The following is an 18,837-nucleotide window of genomic DNA, read 5'->3' as shown; positions in this document are numbered from 1 at the left end:
TCACTAATTATAAGTTTTAGAGATAATTTATAAAAATTGTGACAAAAAAATCACTGATTGTCAATTTTTAGCAACATGTAAAAAATTATCACAAAAAATTATTTTTAGCGACAATTTTATTAAGATTTATTTTCAATAAGATTTAATAAGAATTAAGTACAACTATTAAAATCTATTGATAATTTATCATATAACTATAACAAACGTTACAAGTTTGGTTAACGTTGTTATGACACATGCTAATAGTTTAAAATAATTGTACTTTGTCTATTATACTTACTTTCATATAAGATGTACAATATTTCTAAATATCTAAACATGAGGCATAAGTTTAAGAGTAATGTTGCATATATTAAAATTAAACAACAAAATACAAATATAAAAATAAATTAAGTGCAGAGCAGAAGTACCAAATATTCAGCTTTTTCAAGGCATGATGCCTTCAAACTCAAACCTATGAACCATATGTAAGCCTGAACCTCTCTCCCAGGTAGTCTCCACTGCGGACTGGTGGAAATCTGCATGACATCATGACCTATCAATCTTAACTCCCTTAATGAACAAAACATACCCATTTGAAAGATAATAATAATTATAAAAACAAAATAATATAAAATATTTTTTAAGAACAAAAATCACTTGCTTTAGAAATCAATGAATGCAAAACAAATGTGAATACTGAGGACAGACATAGTTTATCAGATGATTTATCTATCGGTGAGATATCCGAAGTGCATACAATGTTTGTCTTCTGCAAGTCAAATATAGCCTATGGGATTCAAATGCCCAAACACATATCTCGCACTAGGACTTTACAATATGCCACAAAATCATTTGGACAGACCGTCTAAGCATTCTCAAAATTGTTCCCAAAAACACTGAAGTGTTTGATACCATTGACAATCCATTTGTGACACAAGCATTACAGAAATAGGCATGAAATCTCATTTGATCCACTATTACAGGATGCTAGCAAAAGGCAATACCAAAACCACTAACTTCTAATTTCAAGCATAGCGAGCAGTGACGTATAATAACAGAAGTTAGGCCAAGGGGATGTCCATACCTAGGAGGAGTCAACTCACTGCAGCAACTCTCCAAGCATTCCACCACACAGTCTGCGCTGGGATTTAGGAAAAAAGCCATCTGAGGAATTGCAATTAAGCAATGGTCAGCAGTGAAACTTCCGATTTTCTTCTTCTTCAACAGCTTATTTATCAGAGTAACCTATCCTCTAGTCTATCCAGTTATAAAGCCTTATTTTGTTTTTTCCCTACAGATTGATCTACTCAGTCTACCCTTTAGTTTTACCCAGCTGATTAAGAACACATAATTTTGGTACTACATCATAAACATGAACCTCTTCCTTGACCAAATGAAAAGAGGAAAAAGTAGAGCATAATGGCAAAAATTGGACAAGAAAGTAAATTGTGGACAAAATATTTAGTACCGAATAGCGTTCTCGTCCTGTTGACATCACTCTGTGCAACGTGGACCTACAAAAGAATTTAAACATTGAAATATGGAGAGAGAGAGAGAGTATTCATGTACTTGAAAGAACAAACGGAAAAAAAACCAAAAACAAAACATTTCATCCTAAATAGATGAATGAATTCTCTGAGAAAAAAGATGAAATGAGATGTTTAAGTTACTAGAAATGGAACATTACCGAAACAAACAATTAGTCCACCTCTCCGTCATGTCCCCGATGTTAACAATAAGGGCCCTGCAGATTTAATTTGCCCCACAAAACTTCAAATTCTGAGCTAAAACATACACAATGGGAAGAACAAGAAATAAATTCTCTGGTTAACCATAATTGTAGTTGTGCAGAACTCTACAATCTCCATTGTGAATGTAAATGAAAAACTCAAGCTTCAGCCTTTTTAGATATTAGACATTTTTCTTCATATCTATTGCTTAGATATAATAATAGATCAATTTTATACAAATTGTAGTGTAAAGAAAAGAAAAATTCCAAGTTGGAAAAGGCATTCCCTACAGCAGGAGACTCGGGCACTTGAAGCCCACAAACGTGCCTCTTAAGCAACAAATGTATTTAAGGCCTTGAAGTTTGGGAATGGTAAAAGATATTCAAAGTTGGAGCGAAGAAAAAATAAATTTTCAGGTCATAATTAACAAAATAGAAATTTGTTGGATACATAGATACAGACCAAATGACTATTTCATTGAGTTAATTTTGTTAAATCATGAACTCACCCATTGATATGATCCACATCTTCCCAGACCAGTGGTTGCTTAGATTTGTCCCTGCAAACCTGTTAACACATAAAAGCTAGCTAACTAAAATGATGGAAGATATTATATTCAATGAATTTACAGCTGAAGATCACAATTAATATCGACCAAACATGCCTGAAGTCCACCAACACCATCTGTTGCTAGTAGGGTTATCATTCCATAGTCTGAATGAGCAGAAGCACCAAAAATTTCTTCATCAGAAAGCCCCAATTCACCTGAAATCAAAATAGAGAGGCAAAAGAGCTTTGGTTAAATAGCCATTCTTTTTAGTTCCTACAAATCAATAATCATTTCCTTAAAAGAAGCTTCAATCCAATCCACAACTGTCAAATTAAAGCATAATGTTTCAGATAAAGTGCACGCAGAGACATTGAGAAAATAGTATTTTTTATCTAGTCAATTTCCAATTACATTTTCATATGCATCCTTAATTTTCTGGATTTCATCCTGCTATCGCAAAGTGTTGCAATTTTACTGACAGTAAGACATACAAACAAAATGCTAAGCTCCTTTTATAAACCACACATCCTACAGATTCCTGAATCCGTCCATGTATGAACCCAGATAATGAAAAGAAAGACTATACAGACAAAGCAGATAAAGCCAAATTTTGATTCAACCAGGATAGTGTAGGAGACGAAGAAATGGCATTGGTGGATTGAAAGCCCCAGCTTTCTCAAAGAAGTCTTCATCCAAGTTTAAAGCCAGAGCAATTAAAGAGATCAACTTTTTTCCAGCAGTCCTGAGGCAGCAAAAATCAACACCAGCCAAAAGTCATACACAGCCTTGTTCTTATCAACATAAGGAATTATGAGCTATTTGATCAATCAAAACTGCTGCACCACTTTTTACCAAGGCATCTTTATATAAAAGTCATCTAAACTATTCCAAGCATTAAGTATCACATCTCAGGCCCCAAAAATTAGTTAAAAAGACAGAAGTTTTTCAAAATCATGTAATCAAAATCATGTAAATGCTTAAGAAAGTCATAGAATTAACATGAGCAAAACTTCTGATTTTGTATGAAGAAATTAACGCTTATTGAAGGAAATGAACTTACTAGGCAGACACAGTTTAAGTGAATAGATCTACTATGATTTCTGATCACTTTCTACTCTCTTTTCAGAGTGTGACATAGGAATAAACAATGGGGAAAACTTACAGGACTCTTTCATAGTAAGATTCAATAGTAGGTCACCAAGATGGCAAAACTTCTGGAATTTCCTAGCCAGACAACACCAGAAATAATGTTATCACCTCAGGAATCATGTACCCATTGTACAACATGTATGCTAAATGACAGATTACAAAATGTAGGAGAAATGAAATTGTTATATGAGAACATGTTAAGAGAACATAAACAAGTGAAAGCACACAAAATTATTAAAATACCTTCTGAAGGCCATTGATTCAGATTACTATGACTTGAAATGCTTTCCAGGGGACCAATATAGAAACTCTCTTTTGAGTCACCTGTACTCCAATCAGTAGAAGACAGGCAACCCTAAGTTCTTTTCTCCATTACACCAATGAAATATGCATTAATGAGAAAAGAACCTATTAGAGTTTCTCCATCTAATATCAATCATACCATCAATCAATGAGTTTCAACCCTGGCTTTAAATTCATGAATTGGAAAAAAGTTATCTTTAGGACCACATCCTGTTTAGACTGAATCACAAAATCTTTGTAAAATCATTGTCAAACTTGCTATTATTTGTCAATTTATGCTTCCACCAAAATTTGAGAGCATTCATTCAAATTTTCAGCATACTCAATCTCGATACTAAACTGATACACTTTTCTGAATTTATTTTTTTAATCTGAAAATTTTAGCTTACATCGGCACATTTCCCACTTTATATACAATTTGAAAGCATCACAAAATTTGTCAAAAGTGAGAGAACAGTAAAACCTTTAGAACTTGAAGAAGGGTTGAGATTCTCGGCATACAGTGGCGTATAACCTCTTGTTTCTCTGTGAAGCAATTTCATCTTCTCTTCAAGGGGGAGTCAAAAGAATCTTTTGCTCTCATCAAACACTTGCTTAAGCAACTGCTGCTCTACCCCATGGTTTATGAGGTAAAAAAAAACACATTCTATGCATGCCTACACCACACATCCGAATACTAATGAATTTGGGAACAACATGATGAATCATTCTAAAAAACAAACCAAATTAATATTACCATTACTGGCCCATTTCTAACAGTTTATAAGCTTTCCAGTTAATTGGCTTACCTTAACAATTAACAACCATATGCTTATCAGAAAGAATTCTTTAGGCTGTGTTTGTGGAGAAAAAATAAAAAAGGAAAGAAAATGTGGAGGGGAAAAAAAAATAAAAAAAAAAGAAGCTTAATTCAAATTTCCCTTCCCTTTTCTTTTCCCCATGTTACAAAATAAGGAGTTGTTTGGATAACCCAAGAAATTTAATAGTATCACTGCATCATTCATAGCTTTTAAAATCATAAAGTAACATTGCATAATTAATGAGTTTATCTATTCTATTATATAATGCTAGCACCCAAGTTGGTGTGAACACTGTCACCCATTTTACCATTCCCAAACTGCCCTTATGCAATTACCTCAGTATGTAACTAGTTGATTTTCAATACACACCGTCTAGTTAAGCAAATGACTTCCCAAATGACACTATATCACTTGTCCACTATAACATTGCTGCTTTTCTAAGCTGAAATATAACTAAGTATGTAAACATTCAAGTCCAATGGGATGTCCAAACACGCCCTAAATGCACAAACATGTAACTTGATTTTAATTTCTGGGTACTTTTGTCTTGATTTGCATATATAATATACCAAATTTGAAAAAAAAAATAAATTAAATTAATTAAAAACAAAAACAGACACCTGATGAAGATAAACGTAATTCTTGAAAATATTCTATTGATGATAAAATAAAGCTGATATATAAGGCAAATATGCAAATACAGATTTGTATATATATATATATATATATATGTAGTGATAAGGTGTGAAGAAGGAGAAGACGAAGAAGGAGAAGAAGAAGAGACCTGACGGATGGAATTGGCGGTGGAGATTCGATCAAGAGAAGCGAGGTCTATGATGGGAAGTTGTAGAGCTTTCGCCATTTTCTTCCCCTGCAAATTTGTATTCAAATCGAAATTGATACAGTCTGTCTTAGACCATCTACAACATGTATTCTTGTTTTCCAATGAAATAAGTCAAGTTGCCAATCCTGACATTATACCCATGATGGACAATGATGGCTCATGATCAAAAGAGCCGAAAACAATCCAAAAGCAATACACTGTATTACATATTGTATTAACCGAAAGTTGCCGGCGCTATATTATATTACTAACAGTAGGCACTATATTATATTATTAAGGTCAAGTTTGGAAACATTAAAATAAATTTTTTTTTTTTTTATCATATAATCTCTCTATTTTTTTACATATCATTTCGTAAAAAGATAAAAAATGTACTTATTTAAGTCATTCCAAATAACATCTAACATTTACCAATGAAATAAGTCAAGTTGCCAATCATGACATTATACCCATATCAAATTTGTTTTCCAATGAAATAAGTCAAGTTGCCAATCTTAACATTATACTCATATCAAATCGAAGATTATTTTTGACTTTTCATCAAATTGAAATATCTCCAACAAATTGAGGATATGGTTCTAGTTTATTTATATAAAACCAGTCGATTGTCCGGACATCCATTTAGTCGATAATTTGATAAAAAATATAAAAATTTCATTGGAACGTTTAGGTGTAATTTGGTAATACTAAGTATGAGATGAAGTTTTTATTCAAATCTTTACTTAAATTTGATAAAATAAAATAAAATAAAAAAGAATATGAGTTGGGGATGTTTTTAGAGGAAACACTTATGGAGCTTTTAATTAAAAATAAAAATATGGCATAATTTTAATTTTTTTAAAATTATAAGTTAAAAAAATGTCATAACTTAAAATAATTAAAAAATTCATCGATTATAACTAAAATAATGTCATTACAAAAAAAAAAAAATTTAAAACTTAAATTTTTTTTTTTAAAAAAATATAATTAAAGGACATAGAAGTGTGTATATTAAAATTTTCCTTCTTAGAAACCCAGCCAGCTCATATATTGACTTCGTAGGACTAGACCAGAGCTTTCTCAAAATTCATTTTTGAGTTAATTACAATTTTTCCCAAAATAATTTGATACAAATTTCATTTTATTTGTATAGTATTACTAAAATGGTTGTCAATTTTGTAAGGTATATACATATATAAAATTAATAAAAATTTAGACAAAATAATCAAATTGAAATTGAATTTTGAGTGTAAGAACCAAATTATTTGATTTAAAACCATAGGAACTAAAATTAAAATTGAGTCTATATAGAGTTGAAATTGACTCAACTTTTTGATTGCCTTCAAGTAAATTCAAATATTTTTCAAGACCTCAACGCAATAATACAATATTATTATTCTATTAGGCTATAATATTTTTTGAATTATGAATGAGAATAATATATGAATATGTAATTTATTTTGAGTGTTGCTAATAAAATTTCATTTCAACACAAGGAAAAAATAAAAATAATAATAATAAGGATAGATTATTTCATTATTTTTTGAAATTTTTGAAATCTTTTTATTTTATTTTCTATTTCCAACCTACTTTTTATTCCAATCTTGAATTAATCATTGGCTCAAGTCACTTGTTAATATTTGTTTTCATTTTTGTATGAATATTCTATAATTTGTTGGAGAAATTTACCTTTTAATTAGTTAAACTTATTTAGTGGTAGGTTTTGGAAAGACATCACTGTAGATAATGATGGGGGCAATTTAAAAGAAACTTTCACACTACAATTTCATTTGCATTGGACTCATTGATGCATTGTGTATAAGTGGCTTTTTGGTAGTTGTTTTCTTTAGCCTTTTTTTTTTTTTTTTTTTTGTTGATTTTTATTTTCTTGGTCTTTATTAAACTTGTTTAAAATAATTATCAAAATTTTTTACTCTTAAAAATTGAACAAGAAAAAATTGGACATGCAAGCCTTAATAAATTTTTAATGATGCATCTCTCCATTTCAACTTCACAGAATGATTGAAATAGCTATTTTAACTCCAAAAAAATCGCCTTTAATGTTCGATAACACACAAGTAGTTGTAGTATAAGCTAAATAGTAATAAAAAAAAATCTTTGTAAAAAGAGTCCGATCACAAAATGAGACACAATTGTAAGTATAAATGTCTAATTCTATGATTAAATTTTGTGAATGTAGAAGAACTGAAATAGTAATAATATACTACAAAGAAGTCTCAGTCATACCACAATATGAAAATGCATTCATGCCTAGCTAATATTAAACCACTAACTAGTGCACCATGTAGTAAAACATATGCAACACAAAATATCCAGAAGACATTGTCACTACCATGTTCAATACACATATCAAACATCTCCTAACAGCGATTCAAAGCTTCAATGAGCTTGGAATTGGCTAGAGGTAATCAAACATGTCAGCCGGCAATTCATCAAAGAAACTATCAGCTCTTCCATCGTTCCTCCCCGTGCCATCCAATTCAAGGAATGGTGAGCCAAAGTTGATCTGTGACACATTTTCAAGTTCAACAGCTTGTCGAGTGCTCGCGGACACATCAAGAAAGTTGGATTCACTGAGGCCCAAGACGGAGTCATGGCTTTCGGGCAAGAATGGGAGGTGGGTGAAGGAGTGTTGGAGAGGGGTTTGAGTTGAGGACTTGTTGTGATGGTCAGTCTCTATGGTGTCAAGTAAGGGCATGGTTGTTGAGTCTAGATTGATCGAGTTTGGGGTCATCATGAAATTGGGTAGTGACATTATCCGCAATATTTCAGAGTTTCCCATGGAAGAAGAGAGGCAAGATTGACATTTTGAAGATGATGATGCTTCTTCTTTCATTTGGGGGGTATTGAACTCTGGTGCCTGATATATGAGACACATGCTTACTATAAGATACTGCCTAGGAAAACAGAGCATGTGACAACAAAAACTATAGATGAACAAATGATGGATATTCAGTCCAATGTACAAGAAACTGCACATAGATTATGGTAGAGTACTGAAAAATGTACATTCAATCCAGTAAAAATAAAATAAAATAAACCTCAGTTATTGATATTTATGAATCAATGTAAAGTAGACAACCTATGGAAAGCATTAAAGCGGTCTGCAGTTGCATTGGGAAGTGCTTCAGCTAACCCACAAAAGTATTAAGAAAAATGCTATGAATCCCACTTAAATACTCCGAATTTACCCTGAATGGGAGTTGTGTGGTTGAAATTGAACTTGTGTAGTGTGGGGTCCATGTGTAGAATAAATTTGAACCACAAAATGACAATTCTGAGTAATTTCTGGGTAGTTAAGATTGGGTTTGTAGTATTACTGAAGTATTAAAGTGTGTCCCAGCCTCAATGTTAAATCTTCGGAAAATAATTTGCAAACATAAATTTTATACAGAAAATCCTACCAAAATGATATGGCAATGGTACTTTGGAAATAAATAGATACAAATCAACCACATTATTATGTATAGATTTTATATATGATTTTTCTATTTGTATATCATTACTCTAAATCTTCAAACTCCTCATAGGTCAAAGTTCTCAAGAATCGGAGATTGACATTAAACCCCAATTTTATAGTTCTAATGACATTATTAGCAATAGTCCATACAAAAATAAACTTCTTGACTTCAAAGTCCCCATAATGCCGAGTAGTACTATTCATTTTGTCCTTTACACTACAACAATCAAAATCAGAACTCACCCAGAAAAAACTTGTGAAACAATACTGGAAATATAACTCACTAGTATGCATGAATAGTACTACTCGGCATTATGGGGACAATTAGTGTTTGTTCTGCAAAAAGCCGTTGAGCTACCAGAGTGACTCAGAGCATTTATTACAATCAATCGTTGACAATCTATGCATAAAAATCCACTTGAACCACACAAAAGTTAAAGCAGTCTAGTTAAAAATTCATCTGCGAAGATAAAACAAAGAAAGACCAAACATTTTAGTTTTTGGTCATAAAATGCAAAGAAGCTTTAATAATAATAATAACTACTCGAAGATTCTCCTTCCCATGCATCCTAAGAAGCACAGACCACTTCTAAGAAAGCGATATGTCCATGTTGGACACCGACACTCTCGGACACATGTTTGATACTCTTTTTTACGTGTCCTTAATTAAAATTAAAAATATTACTTTCGAACACGTGTCCGACACTCAATTTACAACGTGCCCGTCACTTCTTGGCCATGTCTATCACTAAAAATTTAAACACGAGACCAGCACTTCGACATTTGCTAACGCATGATTTTCAAAATTTGAGAATTTGACGTACATATTTTATATTCTTAAAAACAATGTAGGATTGTTAATAATAACGGAATGTATAATTCTTTAAAAATATATATATATATATATAAATAGATGGCTTAAGAGGATGAGAGAAATGTTGCAATTATATATGTTTCCTAATTCATGTAAGCGAATTAGATATAAGATTTACTTTTAGTATAAAGTAATATTATGCACATATATAACTATATAATATAATATATTATATCAAAATATAATTATTTGTGGCGTGTCCAAGCCGCGTCGGTCTCCTACGTTTTTGCAATTTTTTGTGATGACGTATCCGTGTCATATATGTGTCCTGTGTCCCTGTCTATGCTTCACAGCATGCATCCGAGCAAAACTGAGTAACTAATCCAAGGTTGGTTCCTAAGAAATTATTGATGAAAAAAATAATTCTAAGTTCTGAATTTTATGTTCATTATTAGTTTGAGCTATGTGAAAAAAGAAAATAAATCATTGTGATCTCTCATTTGAGTGAAAAATGTAAACATAAATTTCAGAACATAAACCTTACAGTTTGGATCATTTACCATGTATTTTATCAAGAAATCAAGACAAAATGACATACCTGAATCCATTGATGAACGGTTAAACGGAAGCGTGATTATCAATGAACTCTTTGTTATTGATTATGTTATTGCCTTCTAATCCTTTCCCCTTTGGTGCCTTATGATTCTCCTTGAGAGGATTTAGAAAGAAAAATGGCAGTGTTCTTATTTTTTCCACTTGGGAAGGAATAGGGACCATAACCTTTTAAAGGTTGTAATTGGTTTTCAAAACTGAAAGGTTGTGGAAGTTCAAAATGAATGAAAACCAACTTTAACCAATATGTTTTAATTTCTATTTCTGCCCTTCATAGAAATAGAAATTATACAACTAGTATCTACACATTAGGTCCATAACACATATACCCTTAAGCCTATTAACTAAATTGAATCACTTAAATTGTAGGCTTCTTATAAATGATAACACCACATTTAATTATGTGGTCCCATTGAGACATTATCTAACAATCTCCCACTGGACCACATATGTATCCTGAAAAATGTGCTTAACTTTAGTGAGCTCAGAAATTTGTTATCATAACTTGAGGGTATCCAAACAATCTAGTCCATTAACTATATTAATATGGGATCAAAGCGGTCTTCGTTACATCAATTGTAACTCGACCCACCAATGGTCACGTATACTAATACAGCTAAATGACATAGATCAATCATGGATGCGTAGCATGGAAATTACATGTGATGTGATCCATACATGCCTATTTCCAACTGGTCCTACTTAACTTTATTGAGATCAATACTTCACAATACGTAACAGAGCTTAATAAACTGAATATTTCATTTCTGCAGAAATTAATCTAACTACATAGATAAAACTCAAGGCTGACATAAAGTAGTAATATAAATACAAACTCCCACTAAACCAGAATGTTCTCAAATAGAACAACACCCATCTGAGCAATGTGCTCATGAAAGACCTTGGGTGGTAGTCCCTTCGTAAGTGGATTCGCTATCATGGAGTTTGTCCCAATGTGCTCTATGGAAATCTGTCCACTCTGCACTCTTTCTTTTACAACTAGGAACTTGATATCAATATGTTTTGATTTTGTCGAGCTCCTGTTGTTATTGGAATATAAAACTGCAGACTTATTGTCACAATATAACTTAAGTGGTCTTGCAGTGCCTTCCAAAATACGCAACCCAGTGACAAAATTCCGCAGCCATATCCCTTGGTTTGATGCCTCATAACATGCTACAAATTCTGCGGCCATGGTGGATGAAGCTATGAGCGTCTGCTTTGCAGACCTCCAAGATATTGCTCCGCCAGCTAACAGATAAATATAGCCTGATGTGGATTTCCTACTGTCTTGGCATCCAGCAAAATCGGAGTCGGAATATCCAATGACCTCTAACTTATCCGATCTCCTATATGTGAGCATATATTCCTTTGTTCTCTGTAAATATCGCATAACACGCTTGACTGCTTTCCAATGATCCATGCCAGGATTACTTAAATATCTGCCTAACATGCCAACTATAAACGCAATATCCGAACGCGTACATACTTGAGCATACATTAGACTCCCTACAGCTGAGGCATAAGGAATCTTCTGCGTTTCTTGAATTTCAAGACTGCTCTTCGGGCATTGGCTGAGACTAAACTTGTCTCCCTTAGCAACCGGGGTTTCACCTGATTTTCAATTTTGAATGCCAAATCTATTGAGTACTTTTTCGATATAGCTCCTTTGTGATAATCCCAGAATACCCCGAGAACGATCTCGGAGTATTTCGATTCCTAATACAAAGGAAGCATCACCAAGATCTTTCATTTCAAAATTCTTAGATAGAAATCTCTTGGTGTCATGCAATAAGTTTATATCGTTTGTGGCAAGCAATATGTCGTCAACATATAAAACCAAAAATATGTGTTTACTCCCACTGAACTTGTGATACACACATTCATCAACAACATTAGTTTCAAAACCATACGAAGTGAGAATTTGATGAAATTTGAAGTACCACTGACGAGAAGCTTGTTTGAGTCCATAGATGGATTTAATCAATTTGCAAACCATATTCTTTGGGTCTCCTAACACAAAGTTTTCTAGCTGCACCATATAAATTGTTTCTTTAATGTCACTATTAAGAAAAGCTGTTTTGACATCCATCTGATGCAACTCAAGATTAAAATATGCAACAAGCGCCATAATTGTCCTAAAAGAATCTTTCGAAGAAACTGGAGAGAAAATTTCTTTAAAGTCAATTCCTTCTTTTTGAGTAAAGTCTTTGGCTACAAGACGTGCCTTATACCTCTCCACATTACCATTTGAATCCCTTTTGGTTTTAAATATCCATTTACAACCTACGGGCTTCGCACCAACTGGTAATGAGACAAGTTCCCAAACTTTATTGTCTTGCATAGACTTATATTCTTCATTCATGGCTTCTATCCACTTATGAGAGTTGGAACTTTCCATGGCTTGACGAAAGTTGATTGGATCATCTTTCGACATTCCATTTTCTACCTCATGTTCCTGGAGATATACAATATAATCATCTAAAAATGCAAATCTCCTTTCTGTGGTGGATCGCCTTAATGGCACAGATTCTTGAGGTTGAGGTTGTAGAGTTTGTTCCTCAGGAACAATTACCTCATCTTGAATGGGGGTTTGAACTATATTATCTTGAACAACATTGTCTGGTTGAGGATCCGAAATTACTTCTCGAGCAATGACAGGTATAGGAACCTGTGATTGGTCAAAAGTAGTAGTAGGAAGTGGGATTACTCTTGCTTCCTCCTCAAAGACAATGTCTCTAATTAGATTTCTCCCCCCAAACTCAATATCCTCAAAAAATGTTGCAATTCCCGTCTCAAATATTGACCTATTTGTGGGATCATAAAACTTGTAACCCCGTGATCGTTCGGAATGAATAAACAATTTTGCTCACATTAAGTTACCAAACAGATAATCTCTAAATAAATTAATTTAATGACAACATCTCAAGATACCTAGCACAACATTAATACCAAGCCTTTGGGTAGTGATATTAACTGTAAATGGTATTCTTGTTGTAATGATCAAACATTGACAATAAGTTATGTCAAATAACAAATCTATCTTTTGATGGATTTATTATTCACATTAGGTTTTCTTGACAATTGGCACATGTTTATCACCACAAAATGTGTGTGTAATTCTGCAAAGTCTTAATCATGTCTTTGGAACGATAAATACCCGCATGAGATACACAGACATGAACTTCAAAACATTCCATATAAAACAATCTAGACAAGAGAGATCACTTTTGTGACATCTTGTTTGAATTGACTTATATTGAGTGTTAGAAAATTAAATTTTTGTAGACGTTGTATGAAATTACATTAAATTTAAAGATTTCTAAATTTGTGACCCCGTATATGTTATATAATCTGCAGCAATTCCAATTATATATATACATATATAAATAGAATTGACGGGTCCAAAAAATAAATAGTTTTTTTTTTTTTTTTTATGATGTTCAAAATTAAACCGATCAAATCGCAAGATATATCTATATATATATAAATACATGATGTTCATCCATTTGAGAGGAAAAAAAAAAAAAAAAAATTGCCCACCGAATCATTTTACAATTCCAGAAAACAGATTGCCATTTTCACAGAACAAAACAGGAAAAAACAGAATTTACATCCATAAGAAAATTCAGAATCTGATTCCAAGAAACTAAATAGAATGAATAAAGCATATCAATTCTGATAAGACACATGATATGCATGCTCTGATACCAATTGTAAACATAAATTTCAGAACATAAACCTTACACTTTGGATCATTTACCATGTGTATTATCAAGAAATTAAGACAAAATGACATACCTGAATCCATTGATGAACGGTTAAACGGAAGCGTGATTATCAATGAACTTTTTGTTATTGATTATGTTATTGTCTTCTAATCCTTTCCCCTTTGGTGCCTTATGATTCTCCTTGAGAGGATTTAGAAAGAAAAATGACAGTGTTCTTATTTTTTCCACTTGGGAAGGAATAGGGACCATAACCTTTTAAAGGTTGTAATTGGTTTTCAAAACTGAAAGGTTGTGGAAGTTCAAAAGGAATGAAAACCAACTTTAACCAATATGTTTTAATTTCTATTTCTGCCCTTCATAGAAATAGAAATTATACAACTAGTATCTACACATTAGGTCCATAACACATATACCCTTAAGCCTATTAACTAAATTGAATCACTTAAATTGTAGACTTCTTATAAATGATAAGATCACATTTAATTATGTGGTCCCATTGAGACATTATCTGACAAAAAAGAGATAAGAAATGACGGTATTTTCTCACAAATCATCATGCTTGAACAAGCAAATTCTCTTTATTTCCATTTCTCATAATTTCTTATTCAATTTGTAAACCAAATATGAGTTCTTTTTCATAATTTTTATTATATCTCATCAATCACTCAAATCCACATAGAAAACCATCAACCCAAATCAAATAAACTCATCATTTCTGTGCTTAAACCCTTCATTCTTAGTAAACAACTAAAAAATAAATAGTATTGACTCATTCATTCAATTTCGAATTCGATTCTTCACAATTATCACCAAACAAAGATAAACAAAATAAAACTTTGTAGATGCAGAACTTCAAAATTAAAACCACTGAACCCATAAATTAACCAAACAAAGTTCGAACCTTTCTTTCTTTCCCGACTGGACGACGACCCGGGAACAAAATCCTCCAACGCATACCCATCTCCGGCGGCGCCGCCGTGGTCTGGCGTGTCTCCGGGAGAGTCATGGTTTTTTCCGGCGAGGCCATTTTGAAGGTTACCGCTACTGGATCCGGTGTAATGGGTCAAGTTACCCATACTGGCACTCTTCCGGATCGATCCATCAGTCAACCGGACTCCGAATAGCTTGACTCCACGGTTCGGGCAGGTCCGAGAGTTGTGGCCATTGTGGCTGCAATACGAACGCCGCCGAGTCATGATCCCTCTCGCTCTCTCGGGTCTCCAAGTCGAATCCACCAAAACCCAGATTCGAATTCGGATTAATTACATGATCCGAGGCGATTAGGGTTTTGAGAAAATTGGTTGTGGTGGAATTCGAGTTAGTGTTTGGTTGAATAGATTTTGATTCAAAGATTTTCTATTTCTTTTTCTCTCTCGAAATTCGGAGATGCGATATATAGATGTAGAGAGAGAAAATGAGTGAAAGAGGAGAGAGAGACGCGGTGGACAAATATGGATCACAAAAATTTCTACAAAAATTTCTTATAAAAACATTTTTTTTTATAAATTTTGATTGATAAGAGTCTATATGCACTTATAAAAAGAAGAAAAATGTTTGAGGGACATTATTTTTGTGGTTCAAATGGTTTGAAATTACTAAAACGACGTCGTTTTGATAATTTCGAAATTGTTTTGTACTCAAAACGACGTCGTTTTGACAATTTCAAATCATTTGAGCCACAAAAATTATGACCCTCAACCATTGCTGATAAAAAAATACAATATAAAGCCAAGTGAGATTTTTTTTTCTATATTGTTATATTTTTATCCGTCAGAGTTTATAAAAAAATACTTTTTTTTTTTTTTGTAGGAATAAATTATTTTCATAAAAAGATATTAGGATAATGATATAAAAGTTGTAACTATAAAAAAAAAAAAAGTTATACTAAAATATAATATAAAGTATATCTAAAATAATATCATTGCTAATATCATAATAAATTATGACTAATACCATATATGTATAATTAAGTCATAAAATATAGAATTTTCTAAAATATTATGATGTTTTTTTGTTATTGTTTGGCAAGAAAAAAAAATTAGTTGGCTTTTTGGAGTTTTCGTTTGGCAAAGTTTTTTGATTTTTGTAAAAGAAAAAGTGAAATGATTATGGTTTGAATATGACATTTTGTCTTATTGATTCATTTAGCCTATTTTGTCTTTTTATTTTTTTAATCCTAATTAAGATAGCTAAACAAAGGTTTTGTATATATATTTATACTAGTAAAAATAATTACAGTTCAAAAAATTTCCAATGTAATAAAATTGCACACAAAATATGATGGTTTATGGGCATAAGAGAATTGTCTAATATCTAGGATATTACATAGATGTTTAATAGTAATATTTAGATTTTTTAAAAAAAAATGTATTTTTTATTGTCAAAAGGACATATCATTTGTCTTATAAGTTGGATCAAGTGGATAACTTTTTGTATTTTACAAATATTTTTGAGTTGATTTGATAAAATAAAAACAAATAGAGAGAGAGAGAAGTTTGAGTTGTTAATGATAAGGGGTTGTTTGGGAGTGTCCTAAATAAGTGTATTTTTTATCTTTTTGGACTAAAAAATTGAGAAAAAAAATATGGATGTTTGGGTTAATTTTTTATTTTTTATGAAAAAATGTGTATTAAAAAATTGTATAAATTAGTGTGTAGGGAAAAATTAGGATTGAGAGTTGTGCAACCGTAATTGTTGACTTTTGGTAAATAGTGTTAATTTTTAAAACTTTTTGAGTAACTTTTTAACTTTTTGACTTTTTATGGACTTGCCAAACTTGACCTAAATTACTTAAAAGATTGAGTCTATAGAAACATTAGGGGACGGTGTAAAGATTTGATGTGAAGTTTAAGTTTGAGTTATTCTAATAAGCCATTTGGTCTTTAATTTTAAGATCTCAAAATTAGTTAAGATACATACAAATTAATTTAGATACTCAATTATTGACTCTAGAACACTTGGTATGTTTGTATAATAGCTAGGTTTGTTAAGCACTTTCAAGGACCCTTTAATAGTAAAGATATTTAATTATTTTACTTTCGAGATTAATTGATGTACACGCAAATTGACTCAACCATCTAATTATTGATTTTATAAATCACTTGGCACGTCTATAGAATAACTAAGTTTATTTTATTTATTTATTTGAAGAAATTGAGATCATTCATTCTAATAATAAAAGCAACATACAATTCCATCCACATACAAAACATAGTTCAAACCTGAATTACGTCTAACTTCATGGGTAGCCTAAACATCCTTTCTATTTACCTGAGTAATACATACATGATCCAAACTACTACAAAGATAACTAATATCATTTCAAATAGAGCACAATTTCTATTCCACCGCCTTCTTTGTTTCGATCCTCCATAGCAACACTTGAAAATCTGTGAGAATATTAACTGGTAAAAATTCTGTGCTGTGAACACTATTTGATCACCTCCAAATAACTAAGTTCATTGATCACCTAAGCGAGTAAGGGCATTTAATTGGCTTATCCTCTATTTTTCTAACAAGATAAGTATATATTTTACTATTATGTGGCCACATAACTCTGTGGCTCCTTTTTTGGGTTTGGTGGAACAAATTATAAAGAAAAGGACATACAAGTCATTTCCTCCCCCAATAAAAGCTATCATTTTAAAGCTTTCATATAAAAGTATCAATCACTTTTGAGGTCATTATATATGGAAATAGATTTACAAAGCTTTCAAATGAATTCCATCATTTTTTAATTAATTAAAATGAATCTAACATATATTGAGTAAATATATAAAACACGAAATAAACAGATAATATATATCTATCAACAAATATTATTTTTCTTCATAATAGATTGAAAGCCACAACAACCCCCAAGTAACGAGTTCCCACCAACTTCTTAAACAAATTCTTTGAGTTAATAAATGTATAAACATGGGAAAATTAGTAAAAAAATTAACACTCGCAAGAAAAAAATAGTCTAGTTGAAGTAGAAGCATATATGTAAGTAAATACATAGTCAAGCATAAATTGTGGATTATTTTTATGATACAATCAAGTAAAATTATAAGAAATGACAGAAAACTAATATTAAAAAAATTAATTATAATTAATATTCAAAATTTTATTATATCCCTCTTACTTTCTCCTGTTTGTTAGGACAAGGACAAAATAGTAAAAAGCATGGTTTATTCTTAGAGATGGACCACGGAGGGGGCTGGCAGAGGTAACCGCCACCTCAAAGTTTTGAAAAAATCCCCTAGATATAGTAATAAAATTACAAATATTTTTAAATTATATAAGTTTGCCACTCCAAAATTTTTGCAAAAAATTTAAGAACCGCCACCCCCTAAATTTTGTACTTTAAAATTTATTTATTTTTTGATAAATACTAAAATTTCAATAACAATAATTTATTTTTTAAGTATGATTACTTTTTTATTTTAAATTTAGTAATGTTAAAATAATTAAGAATTTATTTGTTAATATGTGAAAGTTTTTTTTGTCTAATTACGGCCCAAATTTTTTAATTGTTTCCTTATAACTAAATAAAAAATATAAAATATAAAATAAAAATAATTACTCAAGAAGATACAAGTCTCAATCATATGTAGGCAGCAGTAGCCTACCTAGAGCAGTCATCATATATTCAAAACAAAGAAACTTCTCTTCTCTTCTCTCTTTTATTTCACAACCAGTGAACTCAAATTATCAGAACCAGTCACCCAAAACACAATCTCTCTCTCGTGCGTCATGAGCCTTCCAGCGTTCAAGATCGTGATTCCTCCGGCAATACTTCAGTACTCTCTCTCTCTCTCTCTCTCTTTGTCTCTCTCTCAGAGTAAGGGTTTATTGTTTGGGGAAAAAGATTAGACTAT

General features: G+C 31.7%; 2 protein-coding genes across 2 annotated transcripts; both read right to left on the bottom strand.

Moving 5' to 3' along the window:
• Nucleotides 1-243: 243 nt before the first annotated feature.
• On the bottom strand, nucleotides 244-5,509 carry LOC114291816 (kihadalactone A synthase LFS). The gene is given in 11 exon segments (XM_082903853.1): nucleotides 244-518; nucleotides 1,067-1,146; nucleotides 1,451-1,496; nucleotides 1,670-1,726; nucleotides 2,221-2,279; nucleotides 2,377-2,477; nucleotides 2,883-3,004; nucleotides 3,425-3,476; nucleotides 3,655-3,735; nucleotides 4,178-4,370; nucleotides 5,299-5,509. Coding segments are annotated over 11 exon segments (933 nt in total). The 5' UTR covers nucleotides 5,377-5,509; the 3' UTR covers nucleotides 244-454.
• Nucleotides 5,510-7,493: 1,984 nt separating this feature from the next.
• Nucleotides 7,494-17,847, bottom strand: LOC114310828 (uncharacterized). Its single transcript, XM_082903855.1, has 2 exons — nucleotides 14,877-17,847; nucleotides 7,494-8,218 (listed from the first exon to the last, which is right to left on the bottom strand). The coding sequence occupies exons 1-2, from the start codon at nucleotides 15,000-15,002 to the stop codon at nucleotides 7,757-7,759; spliced, it is 588 nt and encodes a 195-aa protein (XP_082759981.1). The 5' UTR covers nucleotides 15,003-17,847; the 3' UTR covers nucleotides 7,494-7,756.
• Nucleotides 17,848-18,837: the final 990 nt, after the last annotated feature.

The sequence above is a fragment of the Camellia sinensis genome, chromosome 13, assembly GCF_055761805.1.
Source record: "Camellia sinensis isolate YWXY chromosome 13, ASM5576180v1, whole genome shotgun sequence".
In the NCBI taxonomy this organism is placed as follows: Eukaryota; Viridiplantae; Streptophyta; class Magnoliopsida; order Ericales; family Theaceae; genus Camellia; species Camellia sinensis.
This window is presented reverse-complemented; position numbering and strand designations above follow the sequence as displayed.

Bases quoted from the DNA above. Each gene is read 5' to 3' on its own strand.
- LOC114310828 (XM_082903855.1), bottom strand. From the start codon at position 15,002: ATGGCCTCGCCGGAAAAAACCATGACTCTCCCGGAGACACGCCAGACC. The intron at 8,219-14,876 runs GTTCGAACTTTG...CTCATATATCAG, and splicing joins CAGTCGGGAAAGAAAGAAAG to GCACCAGAGTTCAATACCCC.